Source organism: Notothenia rossii (genome assembly GCF_949606895.1).
Source record: "Notothenia rossii genome assembly, chromosome: 6".
Classification (NCBI taxonomy): domain Eukaryota; kingdom Metazoa; phylum Chordata; class Actinopteri; order Perciformes; family Nototheniidae; genus Notothenia; species Notothenia rossii.
In genome coordinates, this window is record NC_136909.1 from 34,362,723 (window position 1) to 34,385,842 (window position 23,120).

Sequence of the window (23,120 nt, forward strand, 5' to 3'; positions counted from 1 at the left end):
TACAAAAATGTAAAACTGGTTTAGTGTGAAAAAGTTAAGTAACAAGGAATGGTGGCTTGGAAGTTGTTACAAGGATAGTTTAATGCAGATAGAAAGACCTGCTTTAATCAATGAAAGTTTTTTTCATCAAAGCATTGTACATGATGTGGATTCCAGGAAGTGTAGCCTCTGATGTTTCTACAGTATCTAACAGGGATCTAGATAAACAATCAGATAAGACACTCCAAAGGGTATATCCATGAAGGGGACGAGAGTAAATCCTGCCAGAAAAAGGGCTTCTGCTTAAAAACATTCCTGTATTACAGACCGTGTTTTCCTTACCCCAACAAATGTACACAGTTGTTAGTGATGGCCCAGGATTCTTCCTAAAGCGCAGCCCACCAATAATAAACAGTGTGGCACACCGCAAGACACCTGCACAGCTCCCTGATACTGCAGGATTGTTCCCAGGGACTGGGGGGGTTGGTGTGGGCAGAGGTGGGCTGAAGAAAGGAAGGAGGAGGGGGCCAGCAGACAGGTTGGTTGCGTTTGTGCGGGTGGGGGTTTCTACAAAGCACTTTTTTAAACAAAAGACACCAGAGTTTTTAAATGTTAAGTATTGTCTAACTTCAAGCAGCTGTTTTAAAACTTTTGATAACAATTTGAGTAATAGTGTTACTGATTGAGAGTAATCCCACACACAAGGTCAGATTTATGTCAATGGTTATATTGTGAATTTGGTAAACATTATAACAAAAAATACCAGTTGTACCTGTTTGTGTACAATTCATTCAATTGAAAAGGCAGCTAGCCTACCATTTGAATTCACAAATAATAGAGGAGTACTTCAAATCTTTTAAGTTTCAGGTTTGTTTGTTTACTTCATTGCAATCACTTAAACATCTCAAAGTAAAAGAAACTCGTAATCTAAAGTCTCTTTACTCTTTGTCACAATTTGCCCAACTCACTTTATCAGCACACAGTGGGCTAAAGTAGATCCTGAAATTGGAATAAAATTGAGAAACCATATTGAATTGGAATTTGTTTTTGGAAGTTGCGAATCTTGAGATACGGAAAGATTCACCCCCTATTATTGAGTGTCAATTCCCAGCTCTTTAGTCATTTGTACTCTTTATTTGCCAAACACACCACATAAAAAACATCCACAGTCACTAACGCCTTCAGACTTACCCTCCTCATTCCACAGGATGTCAGGTGGTCCAGCTATTGTGTCCCCACCTGTAGGACATTGTCAACGCACAAAGGAGGGGCAAAGTACGTGTCAGCCTGCTGTCAGCTTCTGTTTGACTTAAATGTATAGATCCCCCTCCTTCAGCCGTGGGGGTTTGAAAGATTAGCCAAAGGTTTGTGGAGTAATTCACATCTTTGTGGGTTTTACTTAATGTCAAGAGGCAGGGGATCCCTCAACCGTTTTCACAGGCCACAATTATTACAATTGTAAACACCGTTCAAGTCTCACTCTTTGTTTCTGAGCACATGAACATCTTCGTAGTAGATTCTTTGAGGGCGGGAGACCTGCAGGGATTTGATTTGTTTATGAACTGCATGGATCATGGAATTAAAGGAAACTCCAGGTCTACTTTTAACCATGTTTATGTAACCTTCTTCTTAAGGTCACTGGTGTTTTCCCCCCTGCCAGCTGAAATGTCAGCTGTGTACAAATGAACAAAAGTTTCAAAGAAAAGCAAACTGTATAATAAATACCACAAAGGGCCAGAATCTCTACCTGGGACCTGTGCAGCACTCAGCTTCTCATGCCCTGACCAGACTGATGTTTGCCATGAAGCGGGGCCTCTCACTTGCTGCCCTGTGAGGTCACAGCACCTGTTCTTGGTAATTGCTGGCAGGTGACGTAAGGCCTCCACTTGTTTTCCATGGTGTAAGGTGGAGGTCCCCTGGCCCCCTCTTACATGGGGGCTGGAAAGTTATGTTGGTTGTTCGCGGCAAATAAGTGTGTCAGACTCTCTCAGTCGGTTCCCTGAGAGTGAAATCAACTTAGGCCTACCTGTAGAGGCAAATTAGTGAAAACAGAATGTAATCTTGTATTTTTATTTATGGTTTAGATATTTCTACCAAATGTAGTTCCCTGACAAACACAGTTTTGGCATGGTTTACGCATAATTGTGGTTTGATTTATATTTGTTGGTCACTTGGTTATTATTTATGATTACATAGTGTTGGGCACTAATCTGATATTCCTTTGTCCACCATCACATATGTTGCCTTCTTATCTATTAGGTGTAGGCGTGCCTAATAAATTAGATTTTTGCAGATATTTTGCATTCACATTGCTGTCTGTAATATATCCATAGAAGCATTTTTTGGCATTGCTTTCTTAGTTTTAGGGCATCCTCATCTTGTTTTTATGCAAACAGAAGAGACCAGAAGTTGGAGCTAACTACATCCAAATGCAGAAGAACATTTTTAACGGCGACCGAAATGTTACAGTTACTGCTACAAACTGAAAACACATTGTGAGAAGGTTAAAGTAATAGAACAAAAACATAGACTACACAAAAAGCTGACAAGACTGTGGTATTGACTGACCGGTCAATCACAACGTAGACCTGCTTTGAAGCATATCCTGCTTTATCATCTTGACTCTAAATGGGACCAACATTTATACAAAGGATGATCAGGCTGTATTGAAGACTTGAAACTAGTGATTGAATCCATAGACTCAACAACAAAATATTTACAAAATGAATACATTTTATGAGAAGTAATTTACTTATAGACTTTTATACAAACAGACGTTTACAACCAATGAAGTATACTGTTGTTCTGTTGGAGGAGCCTGGGACTCAAGATTCCACTGCCGAACTACCCTTCAACTATTGTGCATATGACAATAAACCCTTTTTGATCTGAATCACTGGATTCACTTTTCAGACCTTTTGATGGTGCCATTTGGTTCTAGCTTTTGAAGCATTGTTTCATCTTTATATCTAGAATTGGTTCACATTGGGAAAAAATACTGTTATAAAAGTGTAAATCATCCCAGAACCAAAGGCTGCATTGTTAAAGGTCCCATGTCATGCTTTTCTGGTTATTACCCGTCCCCTTGTGTATTATGAAGGTTTTTCTGCATGTAAACGGTCTGCAGAGTCAAAACCCTCAAAGTACACCCTTTAGCAAGTAAAACTCTAACACAGAAAATACCTCCCCAAAACGCCTCGTTGGAGATACGTCACTGTCCATTGATTCTTCCGGGTACCGCATGATGTCATGCGTTACCCGGAACCAAATGGACCAATCCGTGGAGCCGTTACGTTACGTCTGCCGAGCCGTTACGTTAAGCCCTCGCTGATTGGTCCAAATTGACCAATCCACGGACTTCCTCACACACACACTCAGTGCATGCAGCTCTGCTGATCTCTCCTCCCTGGCTGCAGGCTGATAACAGATAGTTGGCATCGCGGCAAAATTCTCTCTGCAGACCCATTCTCACAGCGTTTATCAACCTTTTTCTTACTCAATATCAAGCCACACTTATTGTTTTTACTTCGGCTGTGACTTTGTGTGTGCTCAGGAATACCGTAGTTTGGATGTGTTTCGCTGTCAATCGCTAAACAAGGAAACCACACCTCCATGGAGCTCAGCGCGATTCACAACGTCCCGACCAATCAGAGCACACTGTACTCACAGGGAGGGTGGGGGCTGGAGCTATTGGAGCTATAACGAGCCGTTAAAGGCAGAGAGTGAAATTCAGTGAATACACGTAGTTTACAGAGATGCTGTATGAGAAACCAATGTGAGTTTGGAAAATTGCACAATATAAATCTATTCTAGTAGACCTCAACAATGGAATTATGATCAGTGGAAATGGCCATGACATGGGACCTTTTAAGATGTTGTTTTTGTACTATTTAGCAAACTGAGCATAAGGATTTATGTGTCACCCATTGACAAATTCATTTGATATTTGTATCCCTTCCAAAATGTCTCTTGCCTCCTTTGCCGCGTCCACCTGATGATGTATTTTCAAGGTTGGCTGCAGGAGGACAGAAGCCAGTAGATAGGGTATCTGGCCCAGGACTCCAGCCAGCTGTGAACCTGATAGCATCTGTTTTAAACGTTTGAAAGACAGAGAGAAAGGAACCCTCTTTTCTTCTGAGCTCTGGAGCGCTAGTTATCTCACGCCTTTTTGGTAAAGGGATCTACAGATGGCCTGTGTCCTGACAGTTGTATGAATGTGCTATCACCAGCAGAGGTATTCTGCTTGGATCCTCTTACTGTGTTACTGTAGGCTCACAAGTGGGACTTATTCATGCTCGGAGTAAACAACACAAGTCAGAGACAAAAACAGTCCTCCGATTCTCAAGACAGAAAGAAAAGCTTATTTGATCTTGTGAAGGCAGACAAAACAACCTCTTCACACCTGAGTGTGTCCTCTGTTTGGAGTTCTTCCAATCCATTGTCATCACGTGTTATCTAAACCAGCGGTTTTCAAAGTTTAAGGCGCGCCTCCCTGGGGGGGGGGGGGGGGGGGCGCAGCGTGAGAAAAAAAGATGAGTAAAGTGTCACTTGCACACTTTTGGCTGTCTGTGGAGACCGAGTTACCCGACCTCGCCAAAAAGGCTGTAAAAGTGCTCATTCCCTTCACCTCCACCCAGGGGCGGACTGGCCATCTGTGTGTTCTGGAGAACTCTGCTCGGTTCGCTGACGGCCGGCACCGCCCTTTATTTTTTATGTTTTTAAACGGCATCATTTATGTTGCGCTGACAGACGACAGAGGTCCGTTCAACGAGCCGTTTCAATTCACGAGCGTGCTCTACCAATTTGTGTGGGCTGGGCTGGGTGAGATTTCAGGGCTGATTTTTAGTCCCAGTCCCCTGCCTCCACCTACCTGTGTGAGTGCCGGTCAAGTACCGATCAAGGCTGCAGCCAGAGGATGATCTGCGTTTATTCCTGTCTACATTGCATCCCTGCATCATCCGCCTGTGCGCATCAAAGACGCAGACTCATTGTTCCCACTAAAGTAGGGGATGAGTGTAATAAGGAGGCAAAGTGTGTGTTGCCGGGAGCATATAAGGATTTATCCACGATGTTGAAAATGTTAAAAAAAAATTAAATTAAATTGTTAAAACATAAAGATAAAAAGGTTTAAGAATGCAGGGTTGTTGGATTTTCCTAGAGTCTCTAAAAGTACAATGGGAGCCAGAGCCTTTTCTTATCAAGCTCCACTTTTGTGGAATCAGCTTCCAGTTTGTGTTCGGACGGCAGACACCCTATCCGTTTTTAAGAGTGCGCTTAAGACCTTCCTTTTTGATAAAGCTTATAGTTAGGGCTGATTAGATTCAGCCCCTAGTTTTGCTGATATAGGCTTAGTTTGTCGGGGGACATCTTACTTCTTCCTTCTCTCTGTCTATACCTGTGTACTCTCATGTTCCGATTAACCCAGCTTCCCCAAATGTCTTTCTTTTTGGTGTCTATATACGCCGGGATCCGGAGTCATGGATAATCCTGCGGTCCTGTGTCATGGATCGCGAGTCCTGGATCTTGAGTCGTGGCTGTGGTCCTGGATCATAAGTCCTGGATGGATATCCTCGTGGATTCATCTTCCTATTATACACACATGCATTTCCAAACATTTGGACTACCTATGTTGCAAATGTATTATCTTTTCAATTTACACACGGCATCTATTGCACGTCTGTCCGTCCTGGGAGAGGGATCCCTCCTCTGTTGCTCTCCCTGAGGTTTCTCCCATGTTTCCCTTTTAAACTGTGGGTTTTCTCTGGAAGTTTTTCCTTGTACGATGTGAGGGTCTAAGGACAGAGGGTGTCGTATTGTCAAACTGTACAAACTGTGAAGTCCACTGAGACAAATGTAACATTTGTGATATTGGGCTATATAAATAAACATTGATTGATTGATTGATTTAAAACAACTATTTAATGTTTTAAGGAGGTGATGCTACTCAGCCAATCAAATCGGTGCAGTCAGTGAGTCAGCACGATATTCAAGCAGACAGAGACGAGACGAGAAGAGAGAAACAGTCGGAGTCATTTCAAATGGCGTGCTGAAAAAAGAGAAAGGTAGACAGCGAAAACAGACATTTCCTCTTTGAAATGCAATTGAATACCCCTGCATTATAGCAACAACAACAATAATAATAATACATAATAATAGCAATAATAATTGGGAGGGGGGGCGCGGCTGTTCTTATGTTCTCTGGCAAGGCTCACCTTCCCACACTTTGAAAACTCCTGATCTAAACCATCAAATCAACATGAGAAGATAATTTCATGTTCTGCTGTCACCTGAGGGGATCTGGACAACTTGCATTTGCTTTGTCTGAATCCGGTTACAAAACCATTTGTCATCTTTTTTTCTCAGATTATATCTTACTTCAAAGACCCTGTCTCTGTTGAGCAAGCATAAAACTGTTTTAGGAATCATGTGTTTTGTTTGTGTTGAATAATCTTAGCCTTATCTTTTCTTACTCGTATAGTTCTGTCAGAAATCAGTCTTTGAACTATAGAGGGCTAACCTGTTGCATCACTTTTAGTGGTTATTCTTTTCTAAGGTCTTAACCCTTAAACCAAAGGGGCTCCCCAGTAGCTGGTTTTTATCTTCCTAAAAAGATATTTAGCATCCATAATCTGATCCTTTTTGCTAGTACACTTGACATTTTTTGTAGCATTTGACAAGATATTAACATGGGTTTTGGGCAACGATGTATAAAAAGAGCTGGATACACCGATGGAGGTGGGACCCCTTTCTTTCCTATGAAAGTTGCTCCATGGCGCATGAAGGCAAAAAGGCCTGAATCTTGAGAGTAAAAGGCCCATAGTGAAGTTATCCTTAAACCCCACGTCTCTCGCTCTTGGCTCTGTCCGATGAATGGACAGGGAATATAACCCTGGATTTAGTTTTTAGCGCATGTTATATAACCTGTAGACCCCAATGATTTCAATTAAAGCTATAAAAGTGTTCGCACTGGGTTGTTAAAAAAAAAGTATCACAGGCGTCTCTTTACCAATGTAAGTCAATGGAAAAAAGTATTTGACACATACTGTAAGTTGTAGTACTGTTGTTTAGCCACTAGGGACATTTACATTAGTCTGCTACTCTTAACACCCCTTTGAACCAGGAGTATTGATTTGTCTTTTATTCAGGTGATGATAAACAAGATAGTAGGCTTGTGGGACATTTTGCTCAAACAAACCAAAAAAGAAATGTACATTAACCTCAAGTCAACAGAAAAAAAATCCTATTGCATTGACCAATTTCCTCCCCTTTGATATTTTTTAGGTCCCCCTTTTTGACTTGACTTGACTTTTCTTAAGAGACCCTTAACTTTTCACACAACTTGCAGTATAACGTTTGTACTCAGGACTCCACCTTTCATGTCAGTTAAAGCTAAATTGTTGCCCGAACTGTAGGTGTGCTGGAACGGAACTGAGACTCTAGTTACTGTAAGTCAAAGGATTCAGCTTGAGTCCCACGCACTTATCTGAGCAGGATATCCTGTAGACAGCCCTCCAAAACTTTTGCGGCCAAGGCAGGACGACATTAGTTGGAATAATTTCTGATCAGAACCGTATAACATGAGCCTTTGGATGTCAAAGTGGGAGGATTTGTAACAGATCTCCTCTATCTGTCCGCTTTTAACAAGTGATATTTGTCTTTCTGGCTTTTACCCAGCAAAGGCTTGCTGGCCATGATTATTTACGCAGAGGGTTTCCTTCTTTTTCTCTCTTTTTTTACAGTCGGTCATTTTCATAAGGGATCATAATACTCTTGGACAGGAAGTATCTGGCTATATAGACTACGCCCACAGACTCAAGACCCAAGATTTTGAACCGTATTTCAGCGGAAAGATGAGGCTCATGCCAGGACGCTCAGATTTATGGTAAGTCTCCTTTCATTGTAACATGTCCACGTTGGTTGGGGAGGCCTTGACTCGAGTGGGATTTGACAAGATTTTGATGGGTAAGGAAATCTTATTATACAGGATTAAAGACTCAGGTTGACGTGAGAGACCATTATAGGCTCGGAAGGAGCTGTGCAGAGGGCCAGTATAGTTAGTACTGTATGTGCAGCACCAGCGCCCTGGTGGCCTCATCATATATGTGGAATAACAATAAGATTCTGAAGCAAAGCTGAGCAGATCTGCCAAAGGGCTAAACCTGTCTGGATTTAAATTGGGATTAAAGCAGGTTTAAACTGTTTGATTGTGATTTTTTACGTAGCTAACCTAGTCATTTCAAACATACTGACAAAATCGTTACAATTATGAAACAGACTAACTCTGCCAACAGTGACAAACATTTGTGTTTTTTGGAAGTGTTTTGAGCCATTTGCACCAGTCTGCCACCATACACCAGGATCTCAAGAAATTGCAAATGGGATTTTGAACTTCTAGTTTTTTTTGACATGTTGATTGATAAAATTATATAGATAGATAAATCGATCATGAAAACATATTGTTAGTTGCAGTACTAGTCAGGCCTCTCGATCTTAACAGTGGTTGGGTGTTTTTTTCTGAAAACACCAATGTCATTCAATTCCGATGAAGCAATTTTCAACAAATTACAAGCCCATTGATAGTCCAACATTTCATTCTTAAATGTTGCAATGTCTAAAAAGACTCTTCTCCTTAGAAAAAACTAGCAAAATGCTATAGTCATATCAACAATGTACACATACATAGTATACATGCAAAAATAAAGTTCTCAGGTGCTTTAAACATGGCATATTTAGCCAAGATACATCATGTACTGCTTGTTAAACAAGTACATGCATCAGTGCCAGTCGCACAGTTCCAGGCCAAGCCACAAGTGAACTGCTGACCTTACAGGTGTAGGCTAAAATCTAGTCTGTGTCCCTGTGTAGGGCAAGTAACATCATTGTAATTCGTTGTCTATCAAGAGAGCTGTGTACATAGCTGTCAGCAAATTACCCGAGCCAAAACCATTCCCACATTCCACATAGTCTTGCATAGTAACATATTATCAACATTTCAGATATGTGCGAAGAATCCCATGAGGACAAACGGGGGTAATGAGAATGTGTGTTACACGGTTACTTCAGAGTTCAGCCAAATGACATGCAACCCGTATAACCTCTTTGACACTGTGCAGATTTTTTTTTATAATGTGGACAGATTCTAAGGATAAATTATCCCTTTGTCCATCATTTGGATCTTGTTTTCTTACATTTCACTTTCATCCCTGTTGGGTAGAACTTTTAACTTCTAGCTTAAATCAGTGCCAAAACACAAGTTACGATTTACAACAGAGGCCATTAGGGGAAATATTACCTTCACCAAAGTTTTAAACAAATGCCCAGCTTGATCATATTATCCATTATACATGAAATGTTTTCCACGGCATCGAAAGCTGCTTTCCGGGTCAACCAGTAGTTAGGTCACAGATAAACCAAGAGCTGCAGTCGCTAATGAGAAAAAGTAAGACTGAGTTTGTAAACAAATTTTTAAAAAAAAGAAGTTTTTACAGAGAGAATAAATTGAGTTGAGTGTTTTAAATGATTCAAATACAAAGTCCTATAATTTAACAACAGTATTTGCATTGTCCCAAGCTGTGCGCTGCTGACATACTGTAGCTGCCTTTAATCAACTAATTGCAAACCTTTTGAGAATAAAAAGTGTCTTTAGTTTTCTAAGCACAATATGCACGGGAATAAGACTGTCAGATATCCCCAGTTTTGAAAGCACAATATCCTTGTTAATATCAAAGGTGCAATATATTCAGTCATTTGAAACGTGTTATTTGCTTTGGGGGTTAAAGCACAACAAGAAAGACTGTCTGCATATTATTTTAGGAATCGGTTTTCCCTTTCTTTGGAACCTGAAAGTTAAGACATGTGCAGCATTTTTGTTTTATTCATCCATTTCTCACAATGTGTTTTGACACACGACCCTGCTCGTGGTCTTGATCCCGGCCTCCTCTCTGCCCAGTGCAAGCCTTCACAAGCTGTAGGTGTGAGTCATTGGGCGAGCATGCCTGGAGGTGCAACCCACTCCCTAATGATGCTTTTATGAGGCTTCCCCCCTACATGGGTCTCCCTGCCCACCCTCCATCTGATATCTGCCTTCCCTCTCTCCGTCCGTTTTGCTTTACACAGCAAACTCCATCAGATTCACGGCTCATGTCTCTGTCTTTATTTTCAACTTCTTTAACCTCCATGCTTTGCTACCTCCCCCCCTTTCTCTGTCACCCCCCCTATTTTTTTTTCGTCTTTGTCGGGAACAATAACACCCAGTGTGGTTGCCGCTAAGAGGGAGCAGATGCTGGAGCTGCTGCCCACTCAGTGCACTAAACCTCCCACCGCAGTTCTCTGAATCCTGTCCCTCCTCCTCCTCCTCCTCCTCCTCCTCCTCCACAGCCACAAAGAACACAGAGCAGCGACACCAGCGCCAGCTCTGGCCTCCACCTCCCACCTCCAGCAAGGAAGGGTGGATAGGTTCACGTACGCAGACTGCATTGAGGGGGGGAAAAGAGCAGTTGGAGAGTATCTCCCTGGAGCAGAGTATGTGAATTTTAAAAACAGGAAGAATAGAAATTGATTTTTTTGACGAAAATATCAGTCATGATAAAAAGAACGCCTGTTTCTCATGCTACGTGTGGCAGTTCATTCATTCATCTAAAAGCAATTCATTGGTATTATATGGTCTTGAATCAATATTCCAAATGTCTAAAAAGAGCTTAGACATGAGATGGAATTTATTTATTTTTTATGTTGCGTTGATAGATCTCATAACCAATTGGCAACTCTGATTTTCCCAAGTGGTAACTAAAGATTATTTGAAGATGTGTCGGAAATGTTGTGCCCCTTAGCCGAACATGTACAATGTGTTTGAGCGTCAATAAATCACGAGTGTTATATAGTGACGTCAATATGTTACAAAAGTAAAGGTGTTCCAGGCAAGGAGGTGGGGGAGTGTGTGGGAACGAAACTCCCTCTGCAGGGAAATTTGGGAGTTTAACCTTCGCAGACAATTTAGATGCACAACAACCTATATAACACAACAGAGAAAACCCCAAAAAGCATAATATGGCCTCTTTAAACCAAATTAGACCCATATAAAAAATGTGTCTAAAGTTGGTCTTTAGATGGTCTTGGCTGTAGGAACCCTGGATCTGCTCTAGAAATATTGTGTAAGTTTACAAGCTTACACATTTGTAAGTGGTGCGATAGTCTTTCCCAAATAATCACTTTTTCTCCTTGTTACACATTTGTTAACTTTTGAATTATGCCCTCCATTATAGCCCATCTCAACCCTTATATTAAAGGTTTTACATGTGTAAATTGTAAAGCAAGACCTTAACAAAATTCTAATTTAGAATTCGAACCAAAATATAAATTACAGCTTGATTTCTTAAGGCTGTTATTTTAGATTTTTCATCCATCTTAATGTGCTACTACTAGTAAACTAACCTCTATTTTTGGTCATCTGCAGTATAAGCAAAATACAAATCTCATATAAATGTTAGTCATATTTTCGTATTTCAGTACATTATCAGTTACCTCTGTGCATGCTATAGGAGAGGCAAGGGGCAACAATCAGTTGAACGCTTGGCTTGATTTATTTGAGCAGGCACACACTGAGTGGGTGGGACATATAAACGTAATTTGTAAAAAGCATATGCTGTAAGCCTCCTGGGAAACCTGGTTGAAGTAAATCGAGTGCAGCATTTTTGGTTGTAAAAGGTTTACATCTAAGAAGCTAAACCACATAACAATAGAAGCGATATTGGCCATGATATTAATAAACCAACACTTCTCTTGTCAATTTTTTGTAAATACTTGTAAGTGATAGTCATTTATAAAAACTTCTAAAATGATAAAAAATCTGAATCACTATAGCTTTAATGAAATATGTAATTTCTTCAAAGTGACAATACATGTTTAAGATAGATATGTACATATTTTGTCGTTCCGGCAAATTCAGAGCAAACCGAAACCTCTGGTATTGTGGCAACAAGGTTTTCCTTAATTTTTCACTTATCATATTCATTAAGACAGCTATTCAGAATAAGAGGGAAGGATCTAAATTTAGACCTTACTTGAACTTGTGTTAACAGACTTGGACTCCTTTGCCCCAAGAACTGGTTTGGGCTTGTCTTGATAGATGATTACTCATGACTTGACTAGCACTTGTTTCAAATGACTCAAGACTTGACTTCTTTGAAATGACTTGAGACCTGACTAAAACTTGTTCTGATTCACTTTAAATGAAGACTTGACAAATGACTCAAACTAGACTTGGACTCCACTATCACTACGTAACACTCAGGCCATTTATAATTGATTTCACCAGAATCTGATAATGATACTGCACCTGTTGGGTTAAAAAACCTGTTTAAAAAACATACAATGTTTAAACGTTAAATCTTCATTATGTCTCCATTACTTTTAACTCTGCGCTTCCAACTCACACGCACACTAAAGTCCTGACCCTCATCTAATTATCCTACAGATCTGCAGCTCTGTGCACCCAGCTTCCTGCCAGTCCAGATGTGCCTACAGCATCTCTGATGTCTATTTAATGTTCCCCAGCAAAGTGACCATCTGTTTATGCACTCTGGCTGTTTCCCTCCTTCCTCTCTCTATCGCTCTCCCTCTGCAGTCCCTGTGTTTAGTACTCTTTTAAGAGGCTGGGCAACATCTGACATATGGTAATCCTAATTGATTCTTATCTTCTTCAAACTGAAACAGTGTGTTAGTGTAGAGGTATCATTCTGTGGGGAAAACAAATATTTGCGCAACTACATAATACAAATGAATGGGTATTTCTGGATTCAGCAATATATACCATGGATCTATTATTCATAGCTAACGGCTTTTTGGAAATACTGGATCATATAAAGCTCTTCTGCACACCCTGCGTGCACTCGCCGACAGACTGGAATATTGAACTTGAAAGATCTGCTCGGTCAAAACACGGCGCATGCCTCCACCAAAGCCAAAACCATATTACCTTCACGCTCAACCTCTCCAATGCACCTGTGTGTCTGGCTTCATTTTCCACTGTGAAAATATTTGCACTGCTGTCCTATTTTATTAACTTTTAATACAAAAGAGAAGTTGTTCCAGCTCCATAGGTGATTTGGCGGCTCGGCCTAAAGCATTGTGTCCGGGCTTTAATGTGGAGCGGTGGGTTATTCTATTGGCGAGGAGCAGACCAGATAAATATTTGCCGCTAAGCCGGAACATTCCGTGTCATGAGTGTTGATCTTCACACATGGCGCACACATACTTCATTGGCTGGATCCTTGGGGTTAAATCCAGTCAGGCTGTTTGTTCTCAGTGCTGATGCTGTTTGGACTGCATTTGATAGATTAACTCGGTTTTCCACCAGCAATACGATCATCGGAGACCTCCTGCCAAGTGCGATGGGCCGTTTCATCCGTGTCCCCCGTGTGAACAAGATTTAACGTGTGCAATGATGTCTGGATGTCAAACATTTAAAGTAGGACCGTACAATTACACAAACTGTTATAAGTGACTATAAATCTTTTTGTTAAGGTGTTATCATACCGAACATAAGTTGTCATTAGTGAGCATTCTTTCAATATGAGTAAAGGTATTGGGCTAGTTGCCTGTATTTTTCTAGGCCCTTTTTACAAACAGAGGTTGACCCTCAAACTCCTTCAGGGCGCTGTTAACCTCTTAAGCTCCAGTCAAAATGAATACAGTATAACTATGTCACTGTATTATGTTGTGGCTCTGACATGTGTGTGCCAATCTTTGGCCAGACCACAAACTGAACTATATTCTATGCATTACACATTACCTGTCTCTCATAACTCTTTTTGGATTGCTCGCTTTGTGTATGAAAAGCATCATCACAAGCTCTGAAGCCAAGGTGACAAATTCAGATGACCAGTCTGGGATTCTAGAGTATTCGGTTCATAGTCATTTAAAATAAAGAATTCACAAATCGTTGCATTTAAGAAATTGGAACCAAATAAAGTTTGCAAATTTTGAAATTGAAAAAAAATACAAAATGCACATTTATTTTTATGTTGATCGATTAATTGTTTCAGCTTTATATTTTTAAGGAATTTGACACATTGAAGCTCATGATTATGCACCGGATCTTGTATGTACAAAGTAAACACTTGATTGATTCATTTGTACAGTCTGGTTTTGCATTATTTTCTCATTTTAGTCTGATATTCAGTAAACTGTATTTAAATATTTTTCTTAGAGTCTGATATTCAGTAAACTGTATTTAAATATTTTTCTTAGAGTCTGATATCACTCCATTTTTTTAAACGGGCCCCATTATTGGTTTTCCCTTTCCTGTTGTGTCGTATAGGTTTCAGACAGAGGGTGAAAAGAGGTACTGCAGCACAGGCAGTATGAGAACAATAAAGACCTTTTTGAACATTAAAACAGCAGGTAAACATGTCACAGTAGAGGCACAAAATTCTCTAGGGTTAGCCTCTTTAGGCTAAATGTAATGAGAAAACAGAGGTGTGCGTGTAAGTGGGTCGTTGGATATGACTTTGTTAACGAGGTTGTCAACTGGACATGGCCCATCTGTGATTTGTTGTAGAATCAGACCCATGGCACCCCCAGAAGGCTACATAATAAATTCAACTCCTGCCTCTCAACACCGAAGAGGCCTTTAGTGATTTACACTGGAAACATTAACTTAAGAAACAGTTAGAAGACGTGTATTCTTCAGCCACTTCAGAAAAAAACTGCTGAACGAATACACATGCAAGGTATTTGCTCTTTTATGATATATATATCATCCAGCACAGAGTCCAGCTCCTCTGAGCCCTATAATGACACTGTTGACATTACACTGGAAAATGACCACCTGGAGATAACAATAGAACTAAGCACAGTAACTATGGAAAGTGAAAGGACTCAGTGCACGTGTCCACCAGCCTTGGTAAATGCATAGGGAACCAGGAACCTGTGCTATGAGCACCGTCATTGTTTCCACCAAATCCAGGTTCTCACACTTTTACTGGTCCATGTGTCTGGGTGTGGTGCCATCCAGCTGCTGGAACTTTCTTTGTGACCAAATTTGCAAAGACCGTCCATTTAGTTGCCCTGGTGACAGTTCATATGGGACGATGAGGGAGGTGGGTCTAATAAACACATCCAAGTAACGTATGAATCAAAATTCCTTGCATTGCTTCAAAACTATTTTTCTCACACTTATGTCAGTCTTTTTCATGTTTGGTGTTAAAATATCTCCCATTTGTCCCATTTCTCTTGCAAAAGTAAGCGGTTCACCATGGAATAAAAGTGGCCGACCAAAGAAATGTTAATTGTTGTTTGGCATTTCGGTATAAATAGTCACTAAAGCACTGTTAGATCTAATTATCAAAAAAGAGAAGTATGTATGTCTCTGAAAGCAAATCTCAGACAATATAATTTTCCTCTGAGTTTTAAGGGACAAACCTCAATTTGTATTTCATAATTGGAGCATTGCTGAAGTCTATTCTGAACCTGTTATACTCAGCTCTGTTGGCAACTTGTAAAAACAAATGCCAGACCTCTCGTCCTAGCATACCTTATAATTGAATGCATCAGTTTATTTCCCAACACAGTTTGGACTGTTCAGAGGAATGCAGCACTGTTTCCCTTAAGAGGAAGATTACTCCAAAAGCTGGCAGGAAAGGTTTGACGGACATCTGAGACATTTGATGTTAGCCAGTGTCACATGTTCAGATTCACATAGCATCTAATAGCTGTATAAAAAATAGAGTAGAGCCTGCTAGGAGTGAACAATATCAAAAACATGGTATCTAATGATACATCATTAGATACTGTGATGTAGACAAGTCCAAGTCTAGTCAATTGAGCCAAGTCCAAGCCAAGTCTTTATTCAAACTCAATGTAGACAGCAAGTTTGAGGCAAATCCAAATCAAGTCCCAGGTTGAAGTCCATTAAGACTAGTCTAAGGCAAGTTTCAAGTAATTCAAGACAAGTCCTATGTTAAAGTGAAACAGTGCAAGTCCTTGTGAAGTCTCTAATTATTTTAACCTAGTCGAAGTTCACTTAGAAGTTGAACTCAATCAACACAAGTCCAAGTAAAGTCTTAAAGCTCACCTATTATGCAAAATCCACTTGTCAATCAATCAATCAATGTTTATTTATATAGCCCAATATCACAAATGTTACATTTGTCTCAGTGGACTTCACAGTTTGTACAGAATATCAGTATGACAATACGACACCCTCTGTCCTTAGACCCTCACATCGTACAAGGAAAAACTTCCAGAGAAAACCCACAGTTTAAAGGGAAAAATGGGAGAAACCTCAGGGAGAGCAACAGAGGAGGGATCCCTCTCCCAGGACGGACAGACGTGCAATAGATGCCGTGTGTAAATTGAAAAGATAATACATTTGCAACATAGGTAGTCCAAATGTTTGGAAATGCATGTGTGTATAATAGGAAGATGAATCCACGAGGATATCCATCCAGGACTTATGATCCAGGACCACAGCCACGACTCAAGATCCAGGACTCGCGATCCATGACACAGGACCGCAGGATCATCCATGACTCCGGATCCCAGCATATATAGACACCAAAAAGAAAGAAATTTGGGGAAGCTGGGTTAATCGGAACAGGAGAGTACACAGGTATAGACAGAGAGAAGGAAGAAGTAAGATGTCCCACGACAAACTAAGCCTATATCAGCAAAACTAGGGGCTGAATCTAATCAGCCCTAACTATAAGCTTTATCAAAAAGGAAGGTCTTAAGCGCACTCTTAAAAACGGATAGGGTGTCTGCCGTCCGAACACAAACTGGAAGCTGATTCCACAAAAGTGGAGCTTGATAAGAAAAGGCTCTGGCTCCCATTGTACTTTTAGAGACTCTAGGAACAACCAACAACCCTGCATTCTTGGAACGCAATGCCCTAGTAGGACAATAGGGTATAATGAGTTCTTTAAGGTAAGATGGCGCCTGCCCATTAAGGGCTTTGTAGGCAAGAAGAAGAATTTTAAATTCTATCCTGTGTTCTATAGGGAGCCAGTGTAAGGCAGCCAGAACAGGAGTAATGTGGTCCCTTTTCCTAACTCTGGTTAGTACACGAGCTGCAGCATTTTGAATCAGCTGAAGCGACTTGACTGACTTCTTGGTACACCCTGATAATAAGGAGTTACAATAATCCAGCCTTGAAGTAACAAATGCATGGACTAGTTTCTCTGCATCGTTTTGAGGCAAGATATGCCTGATTTTTGCAATGTTACGTAGATGGAAGTAGGCGGTCCTTGAAATTGATTTTATGTGGGTGTTAAAGGATAAATCCTGATCAAATATAACACCAAGATTCCTTACAGTCTCACTGGAGGCCAAATTAATGCCATCCATAGTTAATATATCTTTAGATAATTTGTTTCGTAGATTCTTCGGGCCAAGTACAATAACTTCAGTTTTGGTCGTGTTTAACATCAAAAAATGTAAGGTCATCCACGTTTTTAAGTCCTTGAGGCAGTCTTGAATTTTATTTAGATGATTAATTTCATCAGGCTTGATTGATAAATATAGTTGAGTATCATCCGCATAACAATGAAAGTTTACAGAATGATTCCTTATAATATTGCCTAACGGAAGCATATATAGTGTGAACAAAATAGGTCCAAGCACTGAGCCCTGTGGCACTCCATGGCTAACTTTGGTTTGCATGGAAGATTCATTGTTGACACGTACAAACTGAGAGCGTTCAGATAGATAGGACCTAAACCAGCCTAAAGCAGTTCCCTGTATGCCAACTAAGTGCTTGAGTCTTTGCAATAGGATATCATGGTCGATAGTATCAAATGCAGCACTAAGATCGAGCAAGACAAGAATAGAGACAAGTCCCTTGTCAGAGGCTATTAGAATGTCATTTGTGACTTTAACCAGAGCTGTCTCTGTGCTATGTTGTGTTCTAAAGCCAGACGGAAAATCTTCAAATAAATCATAGTTTTTTAAGTAATCACACAGCTGTTTTGCGACTGCTTTCTCAATAATTTTTGAGAGGAACGGAAGATTAGAAATAGGTCTATAGTTGGCTAAAACCTCTGGATCGAGGTTGTGCTTTTTAAGAAGCGGTTTTATCACTGCTACTTTGAATGATTGTGGAACATAGCCTGATAATAAAGACATATTCATAATATTTAATAAAGAAGTGCTAATTAATGGACAAACTTCTTTTAACAGCTTAGTTGGAATCGGGTCTAAGATACACGTTGATGGTTTAGAAGAGAGAATCATTGAATTTAATTGTTCAAGGTTTATGGCTGAAAAGCATTTTAGTTTACTATCTAGTGTAATATTAGAACTTACGTTTCCGGGAGCTGTTGATAACACTATACTGGTCAAAGGCAAGAGGTCATTGATTTTGTTTCTAAGAGTAACAATTTTATCGTTAAAGAAGCACATAAAATCATTACTACTGAGTGCTATGGGAATAGAAGGCTCAGTCGAGCTGTGGCTCTCTGTCAGCCTGGCTACAGTCCTGAAAAGAAATCTTGCATTATTCTTATTCTCATCTATTAATGAAGAGTAGTATGCTGCTCTCGCTTTACGCAGGGCTTTCTTATATTCATTTAGAGTAATATGCCAAATTAAACGAGATTCTTCAAGTTTAGTGGAACGCCATATCCTTTCAAGTTTTCTCGACTTTTGCTTTATTTTGCGGGTTTCGGCATTATGCCATGGAGCTAATCTATGTGGTTTTATTTTCTTCTTTTTCAAAGGAGCAACAGAGTCTAATTTTATTCGCAGCGCATCTGTAGCACTACCAACAACATGATCAATTTGGGGTGGTGTACATTTTGTATAAGTTTCGTCCCCTACATGCAGACATGCTATCGAGTTAAGTATTGGTGGAATCTCTTCCTTAAATTTGGCTATAGCACTAACAGATAGGTTTCTGCTGCAGGAGCTTTTGGCTAATGCATTGTAGTCTAGTAAGAGTAATTCAAAAGTTACTAAGAAATGGTCGGATAAAGCAGGATTATGCGGTTCGACTAATAGTTGCTCAATTTCAATACCATAAGTCAGAACAAGGTCAAGAGTGTGATTATAGCAGTGGGTTGGTTTATTTACACTCTGACAGAAACCAACAGAATCTAATATAGAGTTAAATGCAACAGTAAAGCTATTTTTATCATCGTCAACATGAATATTAAAGTCACCTACGATAATTACTTTATCTGTTTTAAGTACCAAAGTTGATAAAAACTCAGAGAATTCTGATAAGAATTCTGAATAAGGACCTGGTGCACGGTACACTGTAACAAATAAGATTGGCTGCAAAGTTTTCCAGGTCGGATGCGTAAGACTAAAAATGAGGCTTTCAAAGGAGGTATAATTAAATTTTTGTTTAGTATTGATAAGTAAATTTGAGTCAAAGATTGCTGCAACTCCACCTCCTCGGCCCGTGCCTCGGGCAATATGAGTATTGATATGGCTGGGTGGAGTGGCCTCATTTATGCTGACATATTCTTCATGTCTCAACCAAGTTTCAGTGAGACAGCATATATCAATATTATAATCTGATATTAAATCATTTACCAGTATTGCTTTAGATGCTAGAGATCTTATGTTTAAGAGACCACATTTAATCTTCCTGTTTTGTTGCACTGTAGTAGTTGTTACATTTACTTGTATTAGGTTATTATGTATGACACCTCTATTAGGTTTTACCTTAAATTGTCCTTGGGCAGACACACACACCGTTAATATTGGGTATTTTATTGGGTTCGGGATTCCTATGGATGACTGCCTAGGAGAGAGCGCAGAGAAGCGTGTAAGACTGCGACTCTGCCTCCTGGTCTCAACTCCAGTTTACCATGGATTAAGTCCACAAAGCCCTGAAATGTTTGCCGAAATGAGATTTGCACCTTCCAAAGTAGGATGAATGCCGTCTCTCTTAATCAGACCAGGTTTTCCCCAGAAGGCTGTCCAATTATTTACGAAGCCCACATTGTTTGCTGGGCACCACCAAGACAACCAGCGCTGAAATTATGACATGCGGCTATACATGTCATCATTGATCAGATTGGGGAGGGGACCAGAGAAGATTACGGTGTCCGACATTGTTTTAGCATAACTACACACCGACGCCACATTAAGTTTGGTGCATTCTGATTGGCGTAAACAAACATCATTACCACCGACGTGAATAACAATCCTACTGTGTTAGCAGGATAAGTGAGAGGACGCTGGCGTTGCTTGTTCGCCGCTTCTCCGTCTGCGTTTTAACTTTTCTTGCCTTGTAAAAAGTGTTCGTTTTGACCGCTGGATTATATATAGCCTACTGTTCTGTCACAACTGTGATGATCGCATTGTTCAGTTTTTTCATCTGGCAACTCACCATTTCTGTAGATCAGCTGTCTGGGGCTAGCTACCTGTCAGCTGTTAGCATCGACAGCCGCCAAATCCCATTTTTCCCCTGGGTTTTTGGCTCGGACTTCCACCTCTCTCGCCACCTGGATTATCCCTAAACCGGATTGACTGTTGCCTTGAGGGCCGAACTGTCCGTGAGTTAGCTCCGATCATTGCACCGCGGAGTGCTGTTGCTCGAGGCTCGGTCGCTAGCCGGTTAGCTGCTGTGGATATGGTGCTTCAATACTCTGCTCTCCAACTTCGGAGTTTTTTCAGCTCTACTGCACCAGTCTGCCTGGATGCCATCAGATCATCAGGACTCTTGCAGCGCCCCCGCTACATACACAGATCATCCCGCTACAAATTTATTCACACAAATTCTAGTATTCCTGTGGTACAATCGGCTCTGCATTTCCGTGTTGCTTGTCGACGTCATCTAAACACACGTCACGTGCACACCAGCTGTTTGAAGCCCCTGGCCTGCTCTGACAGTAGCACTCCTCCTGTCTCCTCTGCAGCCACCTTCATGCTGCTCAATACCCGCTCCCTCAACAATAAAGCACTACTCATCCATGACATCATCATTGATAGGAAACTTGATTTCTTATGTTTAACGGAGACATGGCAGAACCAGCAGGATTTCTTCGCTCTCAACCAAGCTACTCCCCCAGGCTACGTTTACCTCCATAAACCTCGCTCCACGGGCCGCGGCGGCGGGCTGGCTGTCATCCACCGAGCAGGCATCCGGGTCAGGGAGATTCCCTCTCCACATATCACATCATTTGAGTGTATTACATTCTCGCTCTCCGGATCACCTCTACTCCAGGTTGCCCTGATTTACCGCCCCCCCAAAGCTTCCACCACCTTCATGTCCGAGCTGAGTGAGCTTCTGTCCTCTCTCTGCTCTAAATCACCTTCCACCTATCTGCTGGGAGATTTTAACATCCACGTCGACTCCACCAGCTGTAGCTTTGCCGCAGAATTTCTGTCACTTCTGGACTGCCTCAACATAACACAGCATGTCCAGGGCCCCACCCACTCCAAAGGTCACACGCTGGATCTAGTCTGCTCCACTGGTGCCCCTCCCTCTCACCTGCAGCGCCTAGACCTGGCAGTATCAGACCACCATGCCATCATCTTCACCATCCCCATCCCCCTGCCTAGGCAGCGCCCCAGGCGCACAATCACCTTTAAAGACACCAAATCAGTGAGTGCATCAGCCCTATCAGGCCTCCTCATAACCCACATGGCCCGGCTCTCTCCGACACTTCGCCGGACGTGTTGGTGGCCCGCTACAACACTGCCCTCTCTCTCAGCCTGGACTCTCTGGCTCCCCTCAGAAGCCGGACGGTGTCTTTTCTCCGCCCGGCACCATGGTTCACCTCTGATCTTCGCACAATGAAGCAAACTGGTCGTCGGCTGGAGCGGCTTTCCAGACGAACTGGCCTCACCATCCATCGTATGGCCTTGGTGGACCATGTGAGGTCCTACAAGGAGGCTCTCTCCAAGACCAAGACCGCCTACTACTCCTCCCTCATCACCTCACAACAAAATCACCCCAGATCCTTGTTCTCCACCATCAACCGACTGCTCCGCCCCCTCCCTGCCACGTACACTGCTGAAGCTCCTGACCTCTGCTCCAAATTCCTCAACTTTTTTCAGGCTAAGGTGATCTCCATTCATCAACAACTCCTGGTGCCCGCCCCCTCCCCCTCTCTGCACTGGCCCCTGACACAGAAATGCACACTCCCAGCTCAACCCCTCAATCCCCAATGCTCTCTCTCCTCCTTCTCCCCAGTGGATGTTCCACTGGTCTCGAAGCTGGTGACCAATGCTAAGGCCTCCACCTGCTCCCTTGACCCCATGCCCACGGTGCTGGTCAAGGCCTGCCTTCCCACCCTCTGCCCCATCATAACAGACATCATCAACTCCTCTCTGTCATCTGGAATAGTTCCCTCCTGCTTCAAAACCGCCTCCATCACTCCCATCCTCAAGAAGCCTGGTCTTGACCCTGAGGAGCTGAACAACTACCGACCGATCTCCAACCTTCCTTTCCTTAGTAAAACCTTGGAAAGAGCAGTCGCCGCCCAGCTTCATCAACATCTGTCCAACCATGAGCTCTACGAACCCCTACAGTCAGCCTACAGAGCACATCACAGCACAAAGACCGCCCTCCTCAAGATCACTAATGACCTCCTTCTCGCTGCTGACTCCGGACAAATCAGTATTCTCATCCTCCTCGACCTCTCTGCGGCCTTTGACACCGTTTCTCATACAGTCCTCCTGAAATGCCTCTCCGACAACCTTGGCATCACTGGCACAGCTCTGTCATGGTTTCAGTCCTATCTCTCAACCAGGTCTCAGTTTGTCAGCATCAGCGGCTCATCCTCCCCCCCGGCCCCAGTCAACCATGGTGTCCCCCAAGGCTCCGTGCTTGGTCCCCTACTTTTCACCATTTACATGCTCTCCCTTGGCCAGATCATACGTCACTTCGGTCTCAATTTCCACTGCTACGCTGATGACACTCAGCTCTATCTCAGCACCTCACCATCTGCCCAGCTCCCTCCACAGTCTCTGGTCAATTGTCTCCATGCCATAAAAACCTGGATGACAGCAAATCTACTCAAACTCAACAGTAAGAAGACTGAGCTCATGGTTGTGGCCCCCAGGGCACTGCTCCGGAAGGTTGGGGATCTCCTCCTCCACATTGACGGCTGTTCCATCTCCCCGTCTCCCGAAGTCCGTAACCTGGGTGTCATCCTTGACTCAACTCTCTCATTTCAGTCACATATCAA

The 23,120-nt window shown here is 41.9% G+C and overlaps 1 protein-coding gene across 2 annotated transcripts in view; it reads left to right on the forward strand.

The window, feature by feature from the left end:
- Positions 1 to 23,120, forward strand: part of cfap299 (cilia and flagella associated protein 299) — a 107,842-nt gene that overhangs the window by 66,020 nt on the left and 18,702 nt on the right. For both annotated transcript variants that reach the window (XM_079687181.1, XM_079687182.1), the window contains exon 4: positions 7,719 to 7,861. In XM_079687181.1, the coding sequence (XP_079543307.1) occupies positions 7,719 to 7,861 (143 nt within the window). The remainder of the gene's footprint in view (positions 1 to 7,718; positions 7,862 to 23,120) is intronic.